General features: G+C 37.7%; 1 protein-coding gene across 1 annotated transcript in view; it reads left to right on the forward strand.

Annotated features, from left to right (window-relative positions):
* The first annotated feature begins 202 nt into the window (after positions 1–202).
* gcl (germ cell-less) overlaps positions 203–19,398 on the forward strand; it is a 171,792-nt gene continuing 152,596 nt past the window's right edge. The window contains exon 1 of the mRNA XM_090403868.1: positions 203–583. Within this exon, the coding sequence (XP_090259994.1) occupies positions 423–583 (161 nt within the window). The 5' untranslated portion in view covers positions 203–422. The remainder of the gene's footprint in view (positions 584–19,398) is intronic.

The raw sequence follows: 19,398 nt of genomic DNA on the forward strand, positions 1-19,398 counted from the left end.
TTCTACAATTACATCTTATTTGTTTTTAATTACTTTCGTCAAAGCACTTGATATGATTTACACATCATCTTAACACAAACCACACTGCTGCACGTGTTCCACTATCGCATCAAAAACACGGTCGCACGAGGGTATCTGACATGGATGCTGATGAAAATATTTTTAAAATGTGATGCAGGATATTAGCACACAATTTTAATTTAAATTTTTAATAAAATATATTAAGCAATAACGAATCTTAATTATAGAAAAATTCAATTCTATTCCTGATGTTGAAATTTATAAATGGGTGAGATATGTGACAAATGCATTTTTTATTTCCTGGTATCAAGACATCACGTTTTAATTCAGTTACCTAAGCAACTAAACAACGACCCAACTTCTGAAATGGTTTTGTTATGCAGACTGTCTAGAAATGTTATATGGGATTTTATAAATGTGGGTTATTGAACGCTGATCGAAACATGGGTAATGCATTGTACACTTACTTAGGTATACAGAGATTTCCTAGAAAACGAAAAGCTTCAGAGTGGGGATATCATGGAGATGACGAATCATCTACAGATTCGCCAACACCCAAAAGGTAATAATTCATATTTAATCCACTTACAAAATATTACTCTGATTACATGCAGAACAAAGTGTAAAATGTTAATAAGCGAACTCGCTTCGTAACTTTTCGATATAGTATTCGTTTCGTTGCATTATTAACAATCGGGTACATCTATGAAGTCCATGATTCGCCATTTTGCACAATATTTGTCATCGACTTAACGATGCTTCTCTAGCAACATATTCGACATTCTAACCACATTCTTACTCAACTTCCAAAGATGCTCCTGTTCTTTCCCCTTCTACTATGAATTGAAAAATTCCCATCAATGCTTATCCTACAAAATCCTTTCACTAACTTTTATGTCTCTGTCATTATTATTATTATGTCATGCCCTATTTTTTTTGGCATATTGATGCATCTCTCCAATCTACACTTCCCTGATCTGACCATATTCACCTTGTTAATATGTATATCGTCTTGGCAATGTCCTGCATCCTCTCCAACATTTTCCCATCTCCCCTGCTGGAAACTCAAGCAACTAGACCTGCATTCGGTAATTCAGATGCAATTGGATTAAGAACTTTTAGAGGAACAATAACTTTAACATGGGAATTTTCCCAGAAATAATACCTATAATATGACCTTCTTATCTCTATTACTGTTGCAATATACCTCTTGAATACTTCATGTTAACCCTAGATTCTTGACCTCAATTTCTTTAAGCAGTTGTTCTGCCAGTATTATACATAGCTTACAATCTTTTCAGTCCAAAATGCAAAAACTTTTTATGCTTGGGTAACTCTAAACTGGTATCTCTTTCTCTGGTCACACTACTAATCTATTAATTCCACACCACATAACCTTATATCATCAACAAACAACTGTATATCCCCTTTCAAACTATCCAAAATATCATTAGCATATGAATTAAATGGCAGTTGCTCAAGGACAGGATCCTGTGGCACCCCATCTTTATTCTCCTTGACTATGTTCCTCTGTATACACTGTGCTTTATCTAAGAAACAGCCACCAATTTATTCATGCTAGTAACTTATTTTCTACTCCCAAACTAATTTTTCTAAGACTTAAAAAAACACTCAAATAACAGCTAGCTTAATTTTCTGCTTCCATTTCCAAACAGTTCTTTTGCACATTGCTTAAACACACACACACACACACCCTGATAGCTAGTGCATTGTTTAACATCGAGATTTTACAATATTTTTAATATCTCCTGTTGATCCTCTTTCATTATTTCATCATGTTATCATTTCCACCTGGATGATATACACTGAGAAAAAAAGCAGTTATTCAATAATTCAACTACTACTTTCTGCCATCACGTGCATGCTGTTTGCATTCACTTAATTTGTTATTATTATTAGACCTTCAGGGAGTCAACTTCTCATTGAGGGAGACACACAGCAACTGCCATACTTTCTATTAATCTCATTCACACTTCAGGCACTCACTAGATCAACATGCAAATTCTTCCACTCATGCCATGCACTGCTCTGAAGGAGAAAAATCTAGCTCTCATCTATATCTTAACTACATTAACTTCCATAGATGTTCCCTCCCCACCTTTCACAGAATGAAAAATTTTATCAATCCATATCCTATAACATCCTCTCAAAAGTTTATAGAACTATTATATAACCCCCTCTTTCTCCTGTCTACCAGTGTCTACAGTCCACATACTTTCAGTTTGTCCTCATAATCTACATTCAACAATATCATCTTTTGCAGTGTCTCTGCAGCTTCTCTGGAGCCTTGTAAAAAGGAAAAATGACTTCCATATCCTTATGTGTCAGTGCTCATTTCAACATCACAGTTATCATCTGAGTTGTATTTGCAGTTTTTGCTATGTTACTCTTGAACTTCATATTCACCATAACTTCAAGATCTCTAGCCTTATCATCAGTTATTCCAAAGCATAATCCCAGCTAAATATAATATGCTGTTGGATATTTCATCATGCCAAACTGCATAACTTTATATTTACTGATATTGAATTTTATTTATTTATTTGTGTGGGGTTCTCCCCATTCCTCAACCACCCCTTAGCACTGGTTGAGCCCTCCTAATGAGGGATTAAGTGCTATATCCTATGACTGTAACCTGTGTGTTCACGGGGCCAGTTTGCCTACTTGCGGGATGAAACCCCCCAGATAAACTGGGGGTAAAAAACCCTGCTGTCCATGCCCAACACCAGCTAACTTGGCTATGACTGAGAAAGATCCTTAAGTTTCTCACATCATCGACGGGAATCAAACCTAGGACACTCCTTCCCCAGGCACATGGTTGGGAAGCGCATAGCCTCTAGGCTAACTGTGCAGACACCGATATTGAATTGACAGACATTATTGTTTGCCTTCACTTCCAGCATATTGAAATCAACTTGTAAATGCTGAATATCAGTAGCATCTCTCATTGCATGCTTATTTTCGCTCATCAGCAAACAGTTGAACATCTCCTGTTAGATCCTTCCTAATGTCATCAATGTATAGACTGAACAACAACGATGATCCCTGGGGTACACCACTGGTTATTTCAAATATGGCAGATTCACACTCAGCATATACCACTTTCTGATATCTGTGTGTCGACCATCCACTTATTCAATTTATATTTCAAACTCATTTCTCCAGTTTGTGTAACCCCCTTTCATGTGGTATCCTATCAAATGTCTTTGCAACGTCCATCAGTATCATAGTGTATCCATTCCCTTTATCCAACTCATCCGTAATGATTGTTATAAAACATGAGCAGATTGCTCAGCCATGACCTCCCTTTGGCAAACCCATGCTGTTCCTCACAGAGGATGAACATTCCTTTAGCATACATGCTGATATCTCATCTCTCTCTCTCTCTCTGTCAATGAATTCTTATCCAGGTTATGCAATATCTCTAGAACCTCTTCATTCACCTCTATCTCTTCATCCAATGTAGTGGTAACACTGTTCACTATGTTCACTATATTATATACACCAGGGTAAAAACTTTTCTTCACACAAATGCAGAAGAAAAGTTTTTCTGCATTTATTCGTTCTTTTAATTGCAGCATAACAATAAAATTCTTTGGGATTTGAATGATTATCTTTCCATAACCATTCATAATAATTTTTCTTACCACATAATGAAAGAACTACTTACAATTTAGTTTAGACTCCTCCACTAATTTCCTCTTATAATTGATTTTTTTCATTTTTATCTGTTCATCTCTTCTCTAACCTATATTGTATTCTTCTCATGCATTGTTTAACCAGCCTTTTTCTATATTTCCTCCAAATTAGCTTTTTATATGGTTTCTACTGAATAATATTCATCCATTTAATCCTGCTCGTTGAGAGGTTTCAGAAGCTGTAACAAATTGGTGCCTTATGAGTGTTTGTGTCAGCAAAGTTAAATACTTTTTTAATGTTTTTTTTAATAGCTGAAAGTCATAGTCTTTGAGGAATACTTCATGGGGAAGGTTGTTGCAGTAAACAAAGATAGAGGATGAAAGAGAAATAAGACAAGTTTTTTTTTTTTTTTTAAATACACACACACATATGACGCCCACTCACAAAGGTTTGTAAACCTATAGTGCATGTACTACCATTACTACCATGGGTGAGCTAAGGATTGTTTACCTCTTTTATTATTATTTTTTTATTAATTTTATATTTTGCATTTTTATTTATTTTTTACATGGAGCCCTATCCTGGAGTTCAAACACAAAAACTTTTCAGGCCTCCAATAAGCAGGGAGGCAGTTCACACCAGGCAGTGAAATTCATCTTCCCTAAAGATAATCACAAACATCCATGCCCAAAGCAGGATTTGAACCCACAGCCTATTGGTTGGAGAGCCAATGCCAACCAAGCTATAGTTTATGTTTTATGGTCACCCTGCAAAGTACTAACTGGGCTCATGCTTATTTAACATCAGTGATCAGGTGAAAACTGGTGCCTTTAAATCAAAATTCAGTTGCTGATGGTAACTTGAACTGTAAATGGATGTTGAGTAGTTGCTACTGCTATTTTTTTATTGTAAGCTCAGCAGAAGTTATTATTACATGTCACCTCCACAGAGTCTCAGGACTTGTTATGGGTGGGCCACTCTATCCTACGCATTTCATTCTATGCTATTATCTACAACCAGTTACACAGTATTTTTATCCTGTTATTTGCATGTATTCTCTGGCTGGTTTACTCGCTTTTGGAAACAAAAAAAATTCACTTTCTGGGAGTGGAAACCCTCTTACTACTGCATGAGTTCAGCAAAACAAATTTCCATTTGAAAAGCCTGCTTAAAGATTCCTTCAATCATGATACGAATCAAACTGAGATCTTCTCCATCAAAGGGCATGTCTCATCATTCTTCCATTTGTACTATGGAGGCAGGGTGTATGTGTGTGATGATAGATCCTAGCTCTTTGGAACAGTGCCTATCCTTGTACCAGTAGAAAAGATACAGTGCAAAAATAGGTTGTGAAAGCATTGCTGATTAGCCAAACTGTCTCTTTTGGATAACATCAAGAATTTGTATGAAGATTTTGGGGCACCACTCCAAATATGTGAGAGCATTTTTTGAGATTGGACAAATTTGCCCAGAGTAGCTGGCCAAGCAAAAAGTAGTATGTTATGCAGAAAAGAATACCAAGTTTTTTGTAAGCTAAAGGAGCTACAGGAATAGCTAGAAATAAATGTTAGTCCAAGATGAGAGATTGGTCTTTATTATTATTATTATTATTATTACGTGACACCTCCAGGGAGTTCAAAGGCTCATTAAGGGAGGACATCCACTCTACAACTCTCCATCTCCACTGACTATGGCAAACCACATCATCTACACCAATGGCATCTACTGCTCCCCACCAACACTAGTATTTTAACAGACAATTGTAAACATCCTTGCCCATAGTGAGATTCGAACCTACAGCCTTTTGGCTGGAGAGCAGATATGCTAATCACTCGGCCAACCAGGTCGACAATCAAACCTCCATGGAGACAGAAGACTTATTGTGGGAGGGCCCACTGTCATGCACACAGTTTATCATGCGCATCTTAAAGTGTTCACCATCTCTTCACTCACCACACTTTCAGGCAATGCATTCCAATCATTAACTGCTCTCCATGCAAAAGACACCTGTTTCTCACTCCCCCTTGCTCACACTCTCCTTATAGAATTTCTAGGGATGGCCTCTTGTTCTCCCCCTGTCTTCACACATTCTTTGCAAAACGACCTCCACATTAACCCCTTAACAGCTTATATGTCTCAATCATATCCCCCCCCTCCACATCCTCCTACCCACTAGTTTCTGTAAATTGCATTTTCTCAATCTGTCTTCATACTCAACATTCCACAGACTGGAAACCACCTTAGTCAATTTTCTCTCGACTCTTTCTAATACATCTTCATCTTGTTGAAAACCAAATAACCAAATCTGTTCACAGTAATCCATATCTGGCCTGACCAGAGTTCATTAATGGAACCATAACATCCTTCTATAAGTCAGTACTTTCCACATCATTCCATCATTCCAAGATCTCTCATCTCCTCTACCTCATCCAAGATTTTACATGGATTGTGTACTCTACATTTCATCTTTGCTTCCCAAATATCAAAACCTTACACCTCGCAACACTGAATTCACATCCCCACTCATTTTCCCATTCAGTCAGTATATTCAAGTTCTCTTCCAAAACTATGGCATCTGCTCTGCTCCTGATAGTTCTTCCCAACTTTGCATCATCTGCAAATAACTGCATATCACCATTCAGATCTCTTCCGATATCATTTACATACAAATTAACCAGCAGTGTACTCAGAACAGACCCTTGGGATACACCCACTAATAACTTTCCTCTTCTGGGATATCACTTCACCATATACAACTTGCTGATATCTATTAGACAACCAATCCAGTGCACTAATCTACTCTCTAGACCCAAATGTTCCAATTTAATTAGCAGCTTATGATGTGGCAATTTATCAGAGGTATATTTAGATTTTGCAAAGCAAAATCTAAATATAAATATACCATTATGTATGCATCACCCTTATTCAATGCATTTGTCACCTCATTATAATAAGTAAGCAGATTGCTAGAAACATGATCTTCCTTTAACAAACCCATGATGACTGTCATGGATTTGTTTTCATATTGTCAACCCAATTCTGATTCTTGGTCCAACTAACCTATCTAGCACTTTAACCAAAACTCCAGACACACAGACTAGACTGTAATTCAAAGCCTGATTCTTATTACCTCCTTTACAAATCAGAACAATTTTGACCTCTTTCTACTGCTTTGAAACTTGGCCCAGTGTAAGATTCAATTTAAAAAGATATGTAAAAACAAGAGTTTTTACATATCTTTTTAAATTGAACATTCCCTCAAAGCACATGATGGCTGTAGGACTTGATGATATTTCATCAAGTCCTAAAGCTTTAATAACATATTTAAGTTAAGGGATATTACATCCCATATTGTTTCATAGCCAAATAAGAAACTTAAAGAGTTTCATGCCAAATATACTAAATATATAAAGTTCGGCGAGTCCAAGCGTAAGCAAATACGTGGATAGTGTTACAACTGACCCTTTAGGGAGTGCAACACTGAGGCAACTCATGGTAAGGGTGGAGCAAGCTCCGATCACTATTCTTGGTATTTCCCCATAATGTGAAACCCAGCTCCTAGGAGCTGTATTACTGTTTTACATTATGAATGAGAGAAGGTCACTACCCAGACCGGTTTCAACCTTTATTGAGGTCTCATCAGCGAGTGAAACAATATGGGATGCAATATCCCTTAACTTAAATAAGTTTATAAGTCACCGAATTGAAGCCTTTGGCTCTTCATATAATAAATAATTTATTAGGACACCTTCTTGGCAATTCTCATAGTAGGGTATATGTAGGTTCTGTTCGCTACAAACTTGGTATTTCTAGGTCTACCTACTCACTGATGAGACCTCAATAAAGGTTGAAACCGGTCTGGGTAGTGACCTTCTCTCACTCATAATGTAGAACAGTAATACAGCTCCTAGGAGCTGGGTTTCACATTATGGGAAAATATCAAGAATAGTGATCGGAGCTTGCTCCACCCTTACCATGAGTTACCTCAGTGTTGCACTCCCTAAAGGGTCAATTGTAACACTATCCAGGTATTTGCTTATGCTTGGACTAGCCGAACTTTATATATTTACTATATTCGGCATGAAACTTTGAGTTTCTTATTCAGCTATGAAACAATATGGGATGTAATATCCCTTAACTTAAATAAGTTTATATATCGCCAAATTGAAGCCTTTGGATCTTCATATAATTAATAATTTAATAACATAGCTTTTTCATTCAATTCCTCATATACCCTGTGCTCACTTACTAACAGTTCCTCCTTCCTTCCAACTGCATTCAAGTTCTGCATGATGTCGCATTCACATCAATGAAATACCTTTATGTATTATTCATTAAATACCCAACTATATCCTTTGCAGCAGTAATCCACTATTTTCATCAATCAGTGTTATCCTTCCATAATCATTCTTTCTTCTACTGGCCACATATTGAAAAAACTCGGTAGTATTTTTTTTTATCCTCATTAGCCAACTGCTGCACGTACTGCACTTTTGCTACCCTTATCGAGCAACTCATCCTCCTCCTCCTCCTCATCTTCTCTTTGTACTCCTCATACAACTGGTTATTTTTACCACTCATCATGTGCTGCTTCTTCCAGAATGCATGCTTTATCTTTTGATTCATCCATTTCATATGATCTATTTAATCTCTTTGGAATGCATTCTAATATTGCCTAATATTAGAATATTCTAATAATAATAAATGTATGAGATTTTATATATTTAATATTAATTTTTTATGGCTACTTTGCCTATATTTCTTTAGGAGTACCCCTTTTATAATGTCACTGGCTTTTTACTCAATTTTTAAGGCATTATTGATGCCTTAAAGACATAAATACACGAAGAATATAAGAAAGGAATAATTTTGGACATACCTTTGTAGGATGTTTCTAGTTGTCTTCTTTTGGAGTGCATCAGGCATATAGTGATAAACATTAATATTCTACTGCTGAGGTATGACAGAAAGGAGGGGGGGGGGGAATGTGGGAGAATTGCAGATAAGACCATGGTATGTGAATTTAAAATCCAGGTTTTTAAGAGTGGGCTGTGAATTCTTTGAGAAGAAGGTGAAAGATAGACATTTTTTTGAGGGAAAGGAGAAGGATAGAATATGATGAATCCCACTGCTAATCTTGTTTCATTATCAAGGGAAAAATCAGGAAATGTGAAGCAGGATAAAAATCTTTGCTTATGCTACCTAAAAATATAAGTGATTTATGTGTTTTAAGTGTGTCCTGGTGTTTTATCACATTGAAACAAGTATCTCTAATTTCATCATTATTAAATTTTTAATACACACTCTGAAGATATATACTACAGGATACCACATCAAAATTTAGTTAGTACTAACATCTGTTAACAGATTTCTTCAAATTAATTCTGTTATCCGTCAGAACACCAGTATGTAAGATTGTATTCAGTATATTCACTAAGGTACATGTGACATCTATCCACCTAGATCCTGATCTTTTTTCATTGGAAGTCTTTTTTTTGTCATCCTGTCATCAGACACCTGCTAAACTTTCTTCTGTTCCTTTTAAGTGACCATAATGATCTGACATTACTTCTTCTGACACATTCCTACATTCTAAGAGTGTCAAATTCCCTCCTCCTAATAACTTCATTTTTAATATGATTCTGCCATTGATGCCATCTCCTCACTCCCCTAATTTTTCTCAAAACTCTCATAGCTGTGGTCTTTAGTCAATTGTTTTATTTCTAACCTGACTCCCAAATCCATATGATAAAAACAAGCTTCTTTATGTAAGCTTCTCCTTTTGTATATAACATAGTTATTCAATTGGCTTTTCACCTACCAACTTTGCTCTTTCTTTTATCTCTTTACATATTTAATATGCCGTCTTCACTAAAAATTTTGCCTAAATAGCTGAAATGTTTTGTTTGTTCTGAAGATTTTCTATTCAGGATGTAACCAATGTTTTTAGTGTTCCTATTTTTATAGTATTATTTCTTTCATGCTAAATTTGTTACAGTGGTTATTGAATTTAGTAAAGGAATTGCAGACTCTCTAAGAGTATAACATCTGCATAAAGTAAAAGAACTGAGATTCATTATCATCATCATCATCATGCTTTTCAAGGATTTAGGCCTGTTCCAGCCTTAGAAGTCATCATCGAATCTCTTTAGAGGATGTCCTGATTTTCTTTTTCCTAATGGTTTGTAATTTAAAACTTGTTTTGGTAATTTTTTCTGTTTTCATTCTTTCAGCATGTTCCATCCATTTATTATTATTATTATTATTACCCAAGATCCCATGTAGTCAAAGACTCATCTGGGAGGTCCTTTTATCATACACACAGCTCATCATCAATTTGGGATTTAGCTGACCAAATTGTATCCTTATGGTTAAATCACAATATCAAATAATGGTACAACATGACAGAATTTCATGCCGGCTGGGGGCGTCACCCACCCGGTTAAACAAGGACACCGTTGTTTTTGCCAGGGAACCAGGGCAAACAGCGAAAAGTCAGCTACTGGAACAAACCCTAAAACACACCCCAACTCAATATCATCAGATTTCAAGATCGGTACTATCAACATAAGAAGCCTAAACGGTAAAGAAATGGAGCTAGCTGAGGGATTGGATAAGAACCATATCGATATAATAGGGGATGACTGAAACCAAAAAGGCAAAAACTGGTGAGATCTTTCTGAGCAATAAATACAAAATGTTATATTCAGGCAATGACAATGAAGGAAAAGAAGAAGTAGCCATAGTATTCAACACCAAATTATTATTATTATTCAGGCCTCCATGGAGTCAAAAGACTCATCCTGGGAGATTCTTCCTAAGAAACACAAAGTCTATCAAGACTCATCACCCCCCCCCCCTAAGAAACAGTCTATCATACCACTCCTTGAACTCATTGACCGTTCTCGCTCTCACCACTCCATCAGGCAATGCATTCCATGGTTCAACCACCCTCCATGCAAAGAAACCACTCCTCACCCTCTTGCTGACAGTTTCCTTTCGTAACTTCTAGGGATGGCCTCTTGTCATCACTCCTTGCTGTTCAACCAAGCGAAAGAACTCCCCAGTGTCAACCCTGTAACCACCTCTCAACAGTTTAAAAGTCTCAATCATATCACCTCTCCTTCTTCTATCAACCAAACTCTGCAGTCCACATTCCCTCAGCCAATCCTCATACAGTCCTGAAACCATCTTTGTTATCTGCCTTTGTACCCTTTCCACAGTTAATTTATCCCCTTCAAATCCTGGGGACCAAATCTGAGAACAATAGTCCAAGTGTGGTCTGATCAGGGTTTTATACAACGAAATGATAACTGTTTTATCTCTGCAGGTCAGTGTCCTTCTCATTATTGCAGCAATCCTCTGTGTTACCTTCACCACCTTTGCAATATGTCCCCTAAATTTCAGGTTTCTATTGATCATCATCCCCAGATCTCTTGTCTCCCCTACTTCCTCCAGTATAACTCCTCCCATAGAGTATGCAGTGTCCCATCAATGTTTCCCAAACCTCAAGACCTTACATTTTGCTGCATTAAACCGAAACCCCCATTCATTTTCCCATCTATCTAGCTTATTCAAATCCTCTTTCAGGGCTGCTGCATCTGCACTATTACTAATAATCCTTCCCAGCTTTGCATCATCTGCAAACAACTGAATATCCCCTTGCATTCCACTGACAATGTCATTGATATAAAGGTCAAACAATATAGGTCCTGATAGCGAGCCCTGTGTGACCCCACTTGTAACCCTCTGCTTCCTTGAAACTGCCCCACCATACACAACTCTCTGATACCTATCGGACAGCCAATCCTGAATCCAGTTGACTAATCTGATCCAGACCCATGTGCTGCAACTTAAATATCAGCTTATCATGTGGCACCCTGTCAAATGCCTTCGCTAAGTCTAAGAAAATGGCAGTATATGCCTTTCCCTCATCTAATGCTCTTGTAACTTTATCATAAAAGGCTAGCTTATTGCTAAAAGAAGAGTGCCCCCTTCACAAATCCATGTTGACTCTCACAGATAACATTACCCTCATCTGCCCAATGCTGTATACAATTCTTCACTACTTTCTCCAAGATCTTACTATCTACTTATGACACACAAACTGGCCTATAATTAGACACTTTCAGTCTGCTACCGCCCTTATGCAATGGCACTATATTACCTTCCTTCCATTCCATGGGCACCTTTCCTGCAGCCAGACTTTCATTGAAAAGCCAGGTCAAAGGCACTGTCAGTTCCCTAGCACATTCTCTTAAAACTCGTGGTGAAATACCATCCAGTCCCACAGCTTTACTGACATTCAGAGTGCTCAGTATTTGAAACACACTCTCCTCCTGTACCTCTAAACCTCGAACCTGCCCTATCACTCTAGCATTAAAACTGACTCCTCCAGGATGAAATACTTCAATAAAGTGTTCATTGAACAATTTCACTATGTCCTCTGCATCAGTCACTCTATTCCCATTTTTATCCTACAATATCATTCTTCCACAGTCTTTTCTCCTCCTACTGGCCACATATCTAAAAAAAATTCCCTAGGATTTTCTTTGGATCATAGGGCTAATCTCCTCTCATATTCCAGTTTCATCTTTCTTACCATACTAGTCACTCTTCTGGCCTGTGTCTTATACCCTTCATGCATCTTCTCTTCACCTATCTCCTTATATCTCTTCCATAGCCTCTTTTTCACATGCAATTCATGTTTAATATTGTTTGTCATCCACTTTACTCCAAATTGTGTCCTCTTGTTCACTCATGGTATAAACTTACCATTGCTGCTAACAGATATTTTTTCATAATTTCCCACGCACTAATGATATCCCGGCCTTCCAATTCCTTCCTCCGTGAGACTTCCCCAAGTTGACGTCTTAGACTATTATAATCACCTACCTTATAATTCAACATATGTTCCCATCTCTTTGATACTCCTGCATGTCTATTCATTTTCCAAGTCAAAACCATATGGTCACTCTCTCCAACTGGTGGGAGAGATGCTATCTCAGTTATTATCAACTCTTCTGATGCTATAACCAAATCCAAAACTCTTGAACCTCTTGTTCCCTCTATTATATGTTGCCTAAGACATTTGTCCCTCAAGAATTCTAGAAATTCCATTCCCTTTGTTGCTACATGCATCTTCCTCTCCCCAATTTATACTACTGTAGTTAAAATCTCCCATAACAATCATTCTTATTGCACTTGCCAAACTCAACTGTCTAAACATTTCCTAGTCCCCCACCCTCTGTACTCCTGGGTCTGTAGTAAATACGAGGCTAATCTTCTCGAAAGGCAGGCAATTTCAAGGAGAGTGATGTAGGCAGATATCAGAATGTGGAACTGGACAATGAGACTTATATGTGCCTATGGTCCCACAGAAGGTTCTGCTAAGCTAGAATTGGAAGAATTTTTCTGAAGCAACTTACACAAAGAAAAGTGAAAAGTTGGTCCTTGTTGAGGATCTAAATAGCTGAGTAGGAAATGATTGTCATACATACAAAAATATTTTGGGAAAATTTGGAGAAAAGAGCAAAGCTAATAATAATGGCAAATACTTGTTGGATTTCTGCTCAGGACATGGACTGGTTACTAACACCATGTTTCAACATAAAAATGTGCACGAAATCACATGGAGTGAAGATGCAAGGAATAAGAGAAGTTTCATTGACTATGTTATTGTGGATAGTGATGTTTTCTCTCTGGTGCAGGACACTAGAGTGTACAGAGGATTTGAAATTGGAAGTGATCACCATTTAGTCTTGAGCAGGATTAAATTGAATTTCATATTGAAAAGAAGAACATGTAAGAAAGTTTTAAAGCAAATAAAAGTTGAGCAGCTTGCAATATACAAACATTATTCAAGAAAAAATGAGAGTTTGAGAACAGGAATCAAACTTTGGAGATTCAGTGGCAAGCTCTGAAGAAAACATTGATTCAACCAGACAGGCATGTGGTGAGATTGTCCTCAAGGATAGAAAAATCAGAACTCCTTGGTGGACACGAAAGTTAAACAGTCAGTGAAGGAAAAGAAGAAAGCATATCAAAATTCCTGGCAAATAAGTCAGCTTGTGCTCTTACAGACAAAGGTAAGAAAGAGACAATACAGAGACAAATGTAAGAAAGCTAAACACTGTGTAAAACTAGCTAAACAAAAGTAATGGGAAAACTTTGGTAAGAACATAGAAAATAAATATCAAGAAGGTGACAAGATATTCTGCAGGTTGTTGAAGAAGCTCAGAAATTGAGGAAAGAATGCTGTAAAAGAAATTAAAGGTGATATGAAAATTGGAGAAAAAGAAATCCTTGACGTATGTTGTAATTACTTTGAAAATTTGCTAAATGAAACTAGCAGTGATGACAGCAGAGTGATAAAAAAAACACCGACCAGGCATGAAATCAGGAATACCTATCCATACTTGAAATAGACAAAGCCATCAAAAGTCTGAAATGTAGAAAGGCAGCTGGAGTAGATGATATTCGACCAGAAATGCTCAAGTATGGAGGTATAAAAGTCTTACAGTGGCTGCACTGCATAGTTCAGAGAGCCTGGACAGAGAGATGAATTCCAGATGATTGGAGTAGAGCTATCATAGCACCCATGTATAAAAGGGAAATAAAACTGAATGTGAGAATTACAGCGGTATTTCTGTACTGAGTGTTCCTGATGAGATTTATGCCAGTATACTCGAGAAACGGTTGAGAAGGATTGTGGAAGAGAAGCTTGGTGAAGAACAAGCTGGATTCAGGCCAAATAGAGGCTGTCAGGATCAGATTCTCACTTTACAACAGATAGTTGAGAAATCATGGGAATATAACAAGGATCTGTATTTAAGTTTTGTAGATCTGGAAAAAGCATATGAGAAGGTGCCAAGAGAGAAGCTATTCAAAACGCTACAGTTGTATGGTGTCAGTGCGGCATTATATCAAGCAATGCTTAGTCTTTATTTGAGTTGTAAGTCATCATTTAGAAATGGGAAGTACAGGAAGATGGTTTAATGTTAAATCTGGTCTCAGACTAGGATGTATATTATCTATATGGATCACATTATGAAGGAAAGTGGTATTAAATCTGATATCAAAATTGGAGATTTTGATATCAGATTTAATACCACTTAATACCACTTTAATCTTAGCTCTCTGCTTTATGCGGATGATGATATACTTTTAAATAAATCCGGTACAAGTCTGCAAGATTCCCTGACTAAATTGAATAACTGTTGTAATAGATATGGTATGAAGGTCAGCAGTAACAAGACAAAGACAATGAAAATAGGCAGAATCATTGAAAATATACTGCATGGTAAATGGAGAACCTATAGAACAAGTAAAACATTTCAGCTACTTAGGCACGATTTTTAGTGAATATGGTAAATTAAATATGGAAATAGACAATAGGATCAACAAACTGATGACAGGTTTTGTTGGTATGGTAGGAAGTCAACTGAATAAATTTACATGGAATCAGAGAGAAATTAGTCAAAACACTAAATTAGCTGTATACAAGACAGTGTTCAAACCAGTTTTAACTTATGGATCTGAGAACTGGGTTAGAAGTAAAACACTTGACCAAAGACTAGGGACCGCAGATATGATAGTCCTGAGAAAGATTAGGGGCATGGACAGATGGCATCAATGGCAATATCATATTAAAAATGAGGATATTAGGAAAGAACTTGACATTGTTTGCATCTAGGAATGTGTTAGCAGAGCTAATCTCAGGTGGTATGGTCACTTAAACAGAATGGGAGAGGAAAGATTAGCATACCAGGTTGGCAGAAAAAGACCCAGAGGAAGACCAAGATATAGGTGGATTGATATGGTAAAAAATGCCTTAGAAGATAGAAATATAAGATCTGAGAATGTTGAATTAAGCCTTGACAGGTAACAGATTGATTTGGAGGAAAATTGTAGATAGGAAGTTAGTCATTATGTAAATTTTTGATGTAGTACTATCATATCCTGTACACCCCTTGAGAGTAAATTTCAGGAATTTGATGATGATGACAGCTCATCATACTGTGCTTTAAACTTACTCAAATTCTCTGCATGCACCACACTCTCAGGCAAGGCATCCCAATCATTCACAAATCTGCATGAAAAAAAACCTGCTTGTCACTCCTTTTCACACCCTCTTTATACAGTTTCCAGCGATGACCTCTGATTCTCCCCTGATCTCTCACTATTTTGTGTAGAACCTCTCCAGCATTGATCTTATAACAACCCCTTACTAACTTGTTGGTCTCTATCATTTCTCCCCTTCCTCTCTCTTCCTCCTGTCCACCAAACTCTTGAAATTGCATTGTCTCAAGCTTTCTTCATACTTAACATTCCAGAGGTTAGAAACTACCTTAGTCAGCCGCCTCTGGTCCTTTTTCAACATCTCTTCATCCTTCTGAATACCAGGTGACCAAATCTGGCACAATAGCCATGTGTGGCTTAATCAAAGCCTTATACAATGGAAAAAGAATCTCCCTGCTTCTACAAGTCAGTGTCCTCCGCATCATTCCCAGAAACCTTTGTGTTGTCTTCACAATTTTGGCTATGTGTCCCGTAAATTTCAGATTCTTATCCATTATTACCCCCAGATCTCTTATTTCCTCCGTCTTACAATATATCCTCACCAAGCATGAATTCTGCATCCCATCTTTGTTTTCCAAAGTTTAAAACCTTACATTTTGCAACATTGAAAGCACGTCCCCATTCCCATACCCAATTACTCAATTTATTCAAGTCTTCTTGTAAGGCCACAAAGATAGAAATATAAGATGGCATCAATAGCAATCTTCTCTCCTCTTCATGGTTCATCCCACCTTTGCATCATCTGCAAACAACTGAATATCTTCACCAATATCATTAACATACAAGTTAAACAGTAATGGCCCTAAAACAGACAACTGAGGCACACCACTAGTGACTTTCCTTTTCCTGCATATCGCTCCCCCATACACAACTTGTTGATACCCATCAGATAACCAGTCTCCAATCCACTGCACTAATCTAATATCCAACCCCATCTGCTCTAGTTTTACTATCAACTTATCATGTGGTAATCTATCAAAATCCTTTGCGAAATCCGAGTATATTACTGTGTATCCTTCTCCTCTGTGCAAGGAAGCAGTCACCTTATTGTAATAAATAAGTAGATTAGTAAAACATGGACCTCCCTTTAGCAAATCCATGCTGTCCAGAGATGATAATACCTTTGTTGTCAACCCATTTCTGGATCCTAGTTCTCACAAGCTTCTCCAACAACTTAACCACAACACCTGACACACAGATAGGTCTATAGTTTGATGCTTGAGTTCTATCACCTCCTTTATGAAGCGGCACAATCTTGCCCTCCTTCCACTCTTTAGGAACTTGACCTAGTGCAAGACTCGTATTAAAAAAATATGTCAAGGCTGGCTTCAACTACCTGGCACATTCCTTAAGAATATGTGGTGATATATTATCAAGTCCTACAGCCTTATTAACATCTAGTTTGCTCAACTCCCCATACACCTCTTGCTCACTTACAGTCAGTCTCTCCTCCCCATCATCAACTGCTCTCAGTCTCTCCATGAAGTCACATTCACAAGATTGAAAGATCTTTATGAACTGCTCATTAAGTATCTCCACCACACATTCTGGATCAGCTGTCTTTATACCATTTTCTCCAATCAATGTCATCCTTCCATAATCATTCTTTCTTTTGCTGGTTACATATTGAAAGAACTCCTTAGGATTCTTTTTGGCTTCATTAGGTAACTGTTGTTTATACCTTCACTGACCAAATCACCTGCCTTGCCTTATTTTTGTAATCCTCATGGAATTGGTTATTTCCACTTCTCTTATGCTGCCTCCATAATGCCCTTTTAATCTGTATCGCATTCTTAATCTCTTTATTCATCCATTTCACATCTACCTTATTTAACTTTCTCACCCTTGGAATACATTTAGACATTGCATCTACTAGATAGTTTTTGAAAATCCCCCAAGCTGCATTGATCTCTTTTCCAGCTAACTCCTCGTTCCATTCTACACCTGCAAGCTGTCTCCTAAGCTCTTCATAATCCCCCCCCCCCCCTTGTAGTTCCACACATACCCTTTTCTCACTGAGGTCCTAACACTGCTGGCAACCACCATCCTCTGGTGAGATGACCAAATTCAAGACCCTCAATCCTCGCATGCCCCTCTGTTATATACCGACTGAGGCAGTTATCCCTCAAAAACTCATTACTTCCAGTTGCTATCTCATCATCCCAGTCTATATTGCCATAATTAAAATCATATATAATGATCACCTTTTCTTATTCGCTTGGCTAATTTGATTTTATATGTCATAGTCATTATCATCTCCATTACCAGGTCTGTTACAACATCCGACAAAGTATTTCACCTCTATCTCATACCATACTGCCTCAAAACCACTGGCACTATTTCTCTCTTGCATCTCTACTTTGTATGGACATAACTCTTTCTCTATCATCAATAGCACTCCCCCTTCCTTTTCCCCCCTTCTATCCTCGCGAAACACATCATACACTTCTATCTCTATTCCTGTCAGGATGTCGTCCTCATCTAACCACATCTCACTTATTCCAACAATTTTTGGGTGAACAGACTCAATTAGTGCAACCATTTCATCTGCCTTGTTTCTTACACTTCTAGCATTTGTATGCAAACACAACAGCTCATTCCTGGATCTGCAGCTAGTTCCACTGATACCACTCATTCGATGTGGGGCCATTTTGCTTTCTGCTTATTCATTTTAGTACCCTCTTCAATTCCAACTGTTTCCTCTTGATTCCAGGTCATCCCATTCCTTTCCTGTCTACACATGCTCTCACATCCTCTTGGAGCATCCACCTTTCTCATGCTATGTATCTCTGTCTACCCTGAGCCTCCCCGTTTCCCTGTTCTTCTTGCACACCCATTCTCTCATTTTCCATACTCATGCCACTCACTTCCTCATTCATAACCACCTCTTCAATCTCTCCTGTCTTACTCTTCTGCTCTTCCACATCACTTTCCACTTGATCTCATTCATTCTCTGTACTCACTTCTCTACCTTCCAGCAACAGCAGTCTCTTCAAGCAACTCACACCATAACCACTCAAATGCAGTCAAATGCAAAGTATAGTTCACTTTGTCCTTCAAACTCATTCCACACATTAACAAACTGTACTCCTTTCTCCTCACACATTTCAGCTAACATATCATTCATAATCCTTACTCTCTTCCTGATCTCACCACAGTCATACCTAGGCAACACGCTTACTAGCCTTCCTGTCACACTATTCTCTTTTATTCGTCTAAGCAGCCTCTTGATATCCATTCTGACTTGCTCTTTGTGCTCTGTCAAGTCATTCATACCTATTAAAACCATCAACTCCTTTGCTCACTCCCTCCTCATATCCAATGCCTGAATCACTCTGCTCATTTTATCGCCTGGAAAACATACCTTGTGCATCCTCTCATCCAGCACACCTTTAATAATGGAGTCGCCATACAACGCCACTCGCTCGTCTTTCATTAACTCTTTCGTACCAACACGATTTGTTTTAATAGTTTTCACCCGAATTTTCTTAATTTCATTCCTCATCCATTTCATATCTTGCCTCATCCAATCCAATTCAACTTTCGAATCTTGCATCACATTCTCTCCCTCTATCATTCAATCTTTCTAATTTTCAAACTCTCGACCCCCCACTTCACACAATTTATGTTTATATT

This window comes from Typopeltis vanoorti, chromosome 14 (assembly GCF_054136105.1).
Source record: "Typopeltis vanoorti isolate ZY-2024b chromosome 14, IOZ_Tvanoo_1.0, whole genome shotgun sequence".
In the NCBI taxonomy this organism is placed as follows: domain Eukaryota; kingdom Metazoa; phylum Arthropoda; class Arachnida; order Uropygi; family Thelyphonidae; genus Typopeltis; species Typopeltis vanoorti.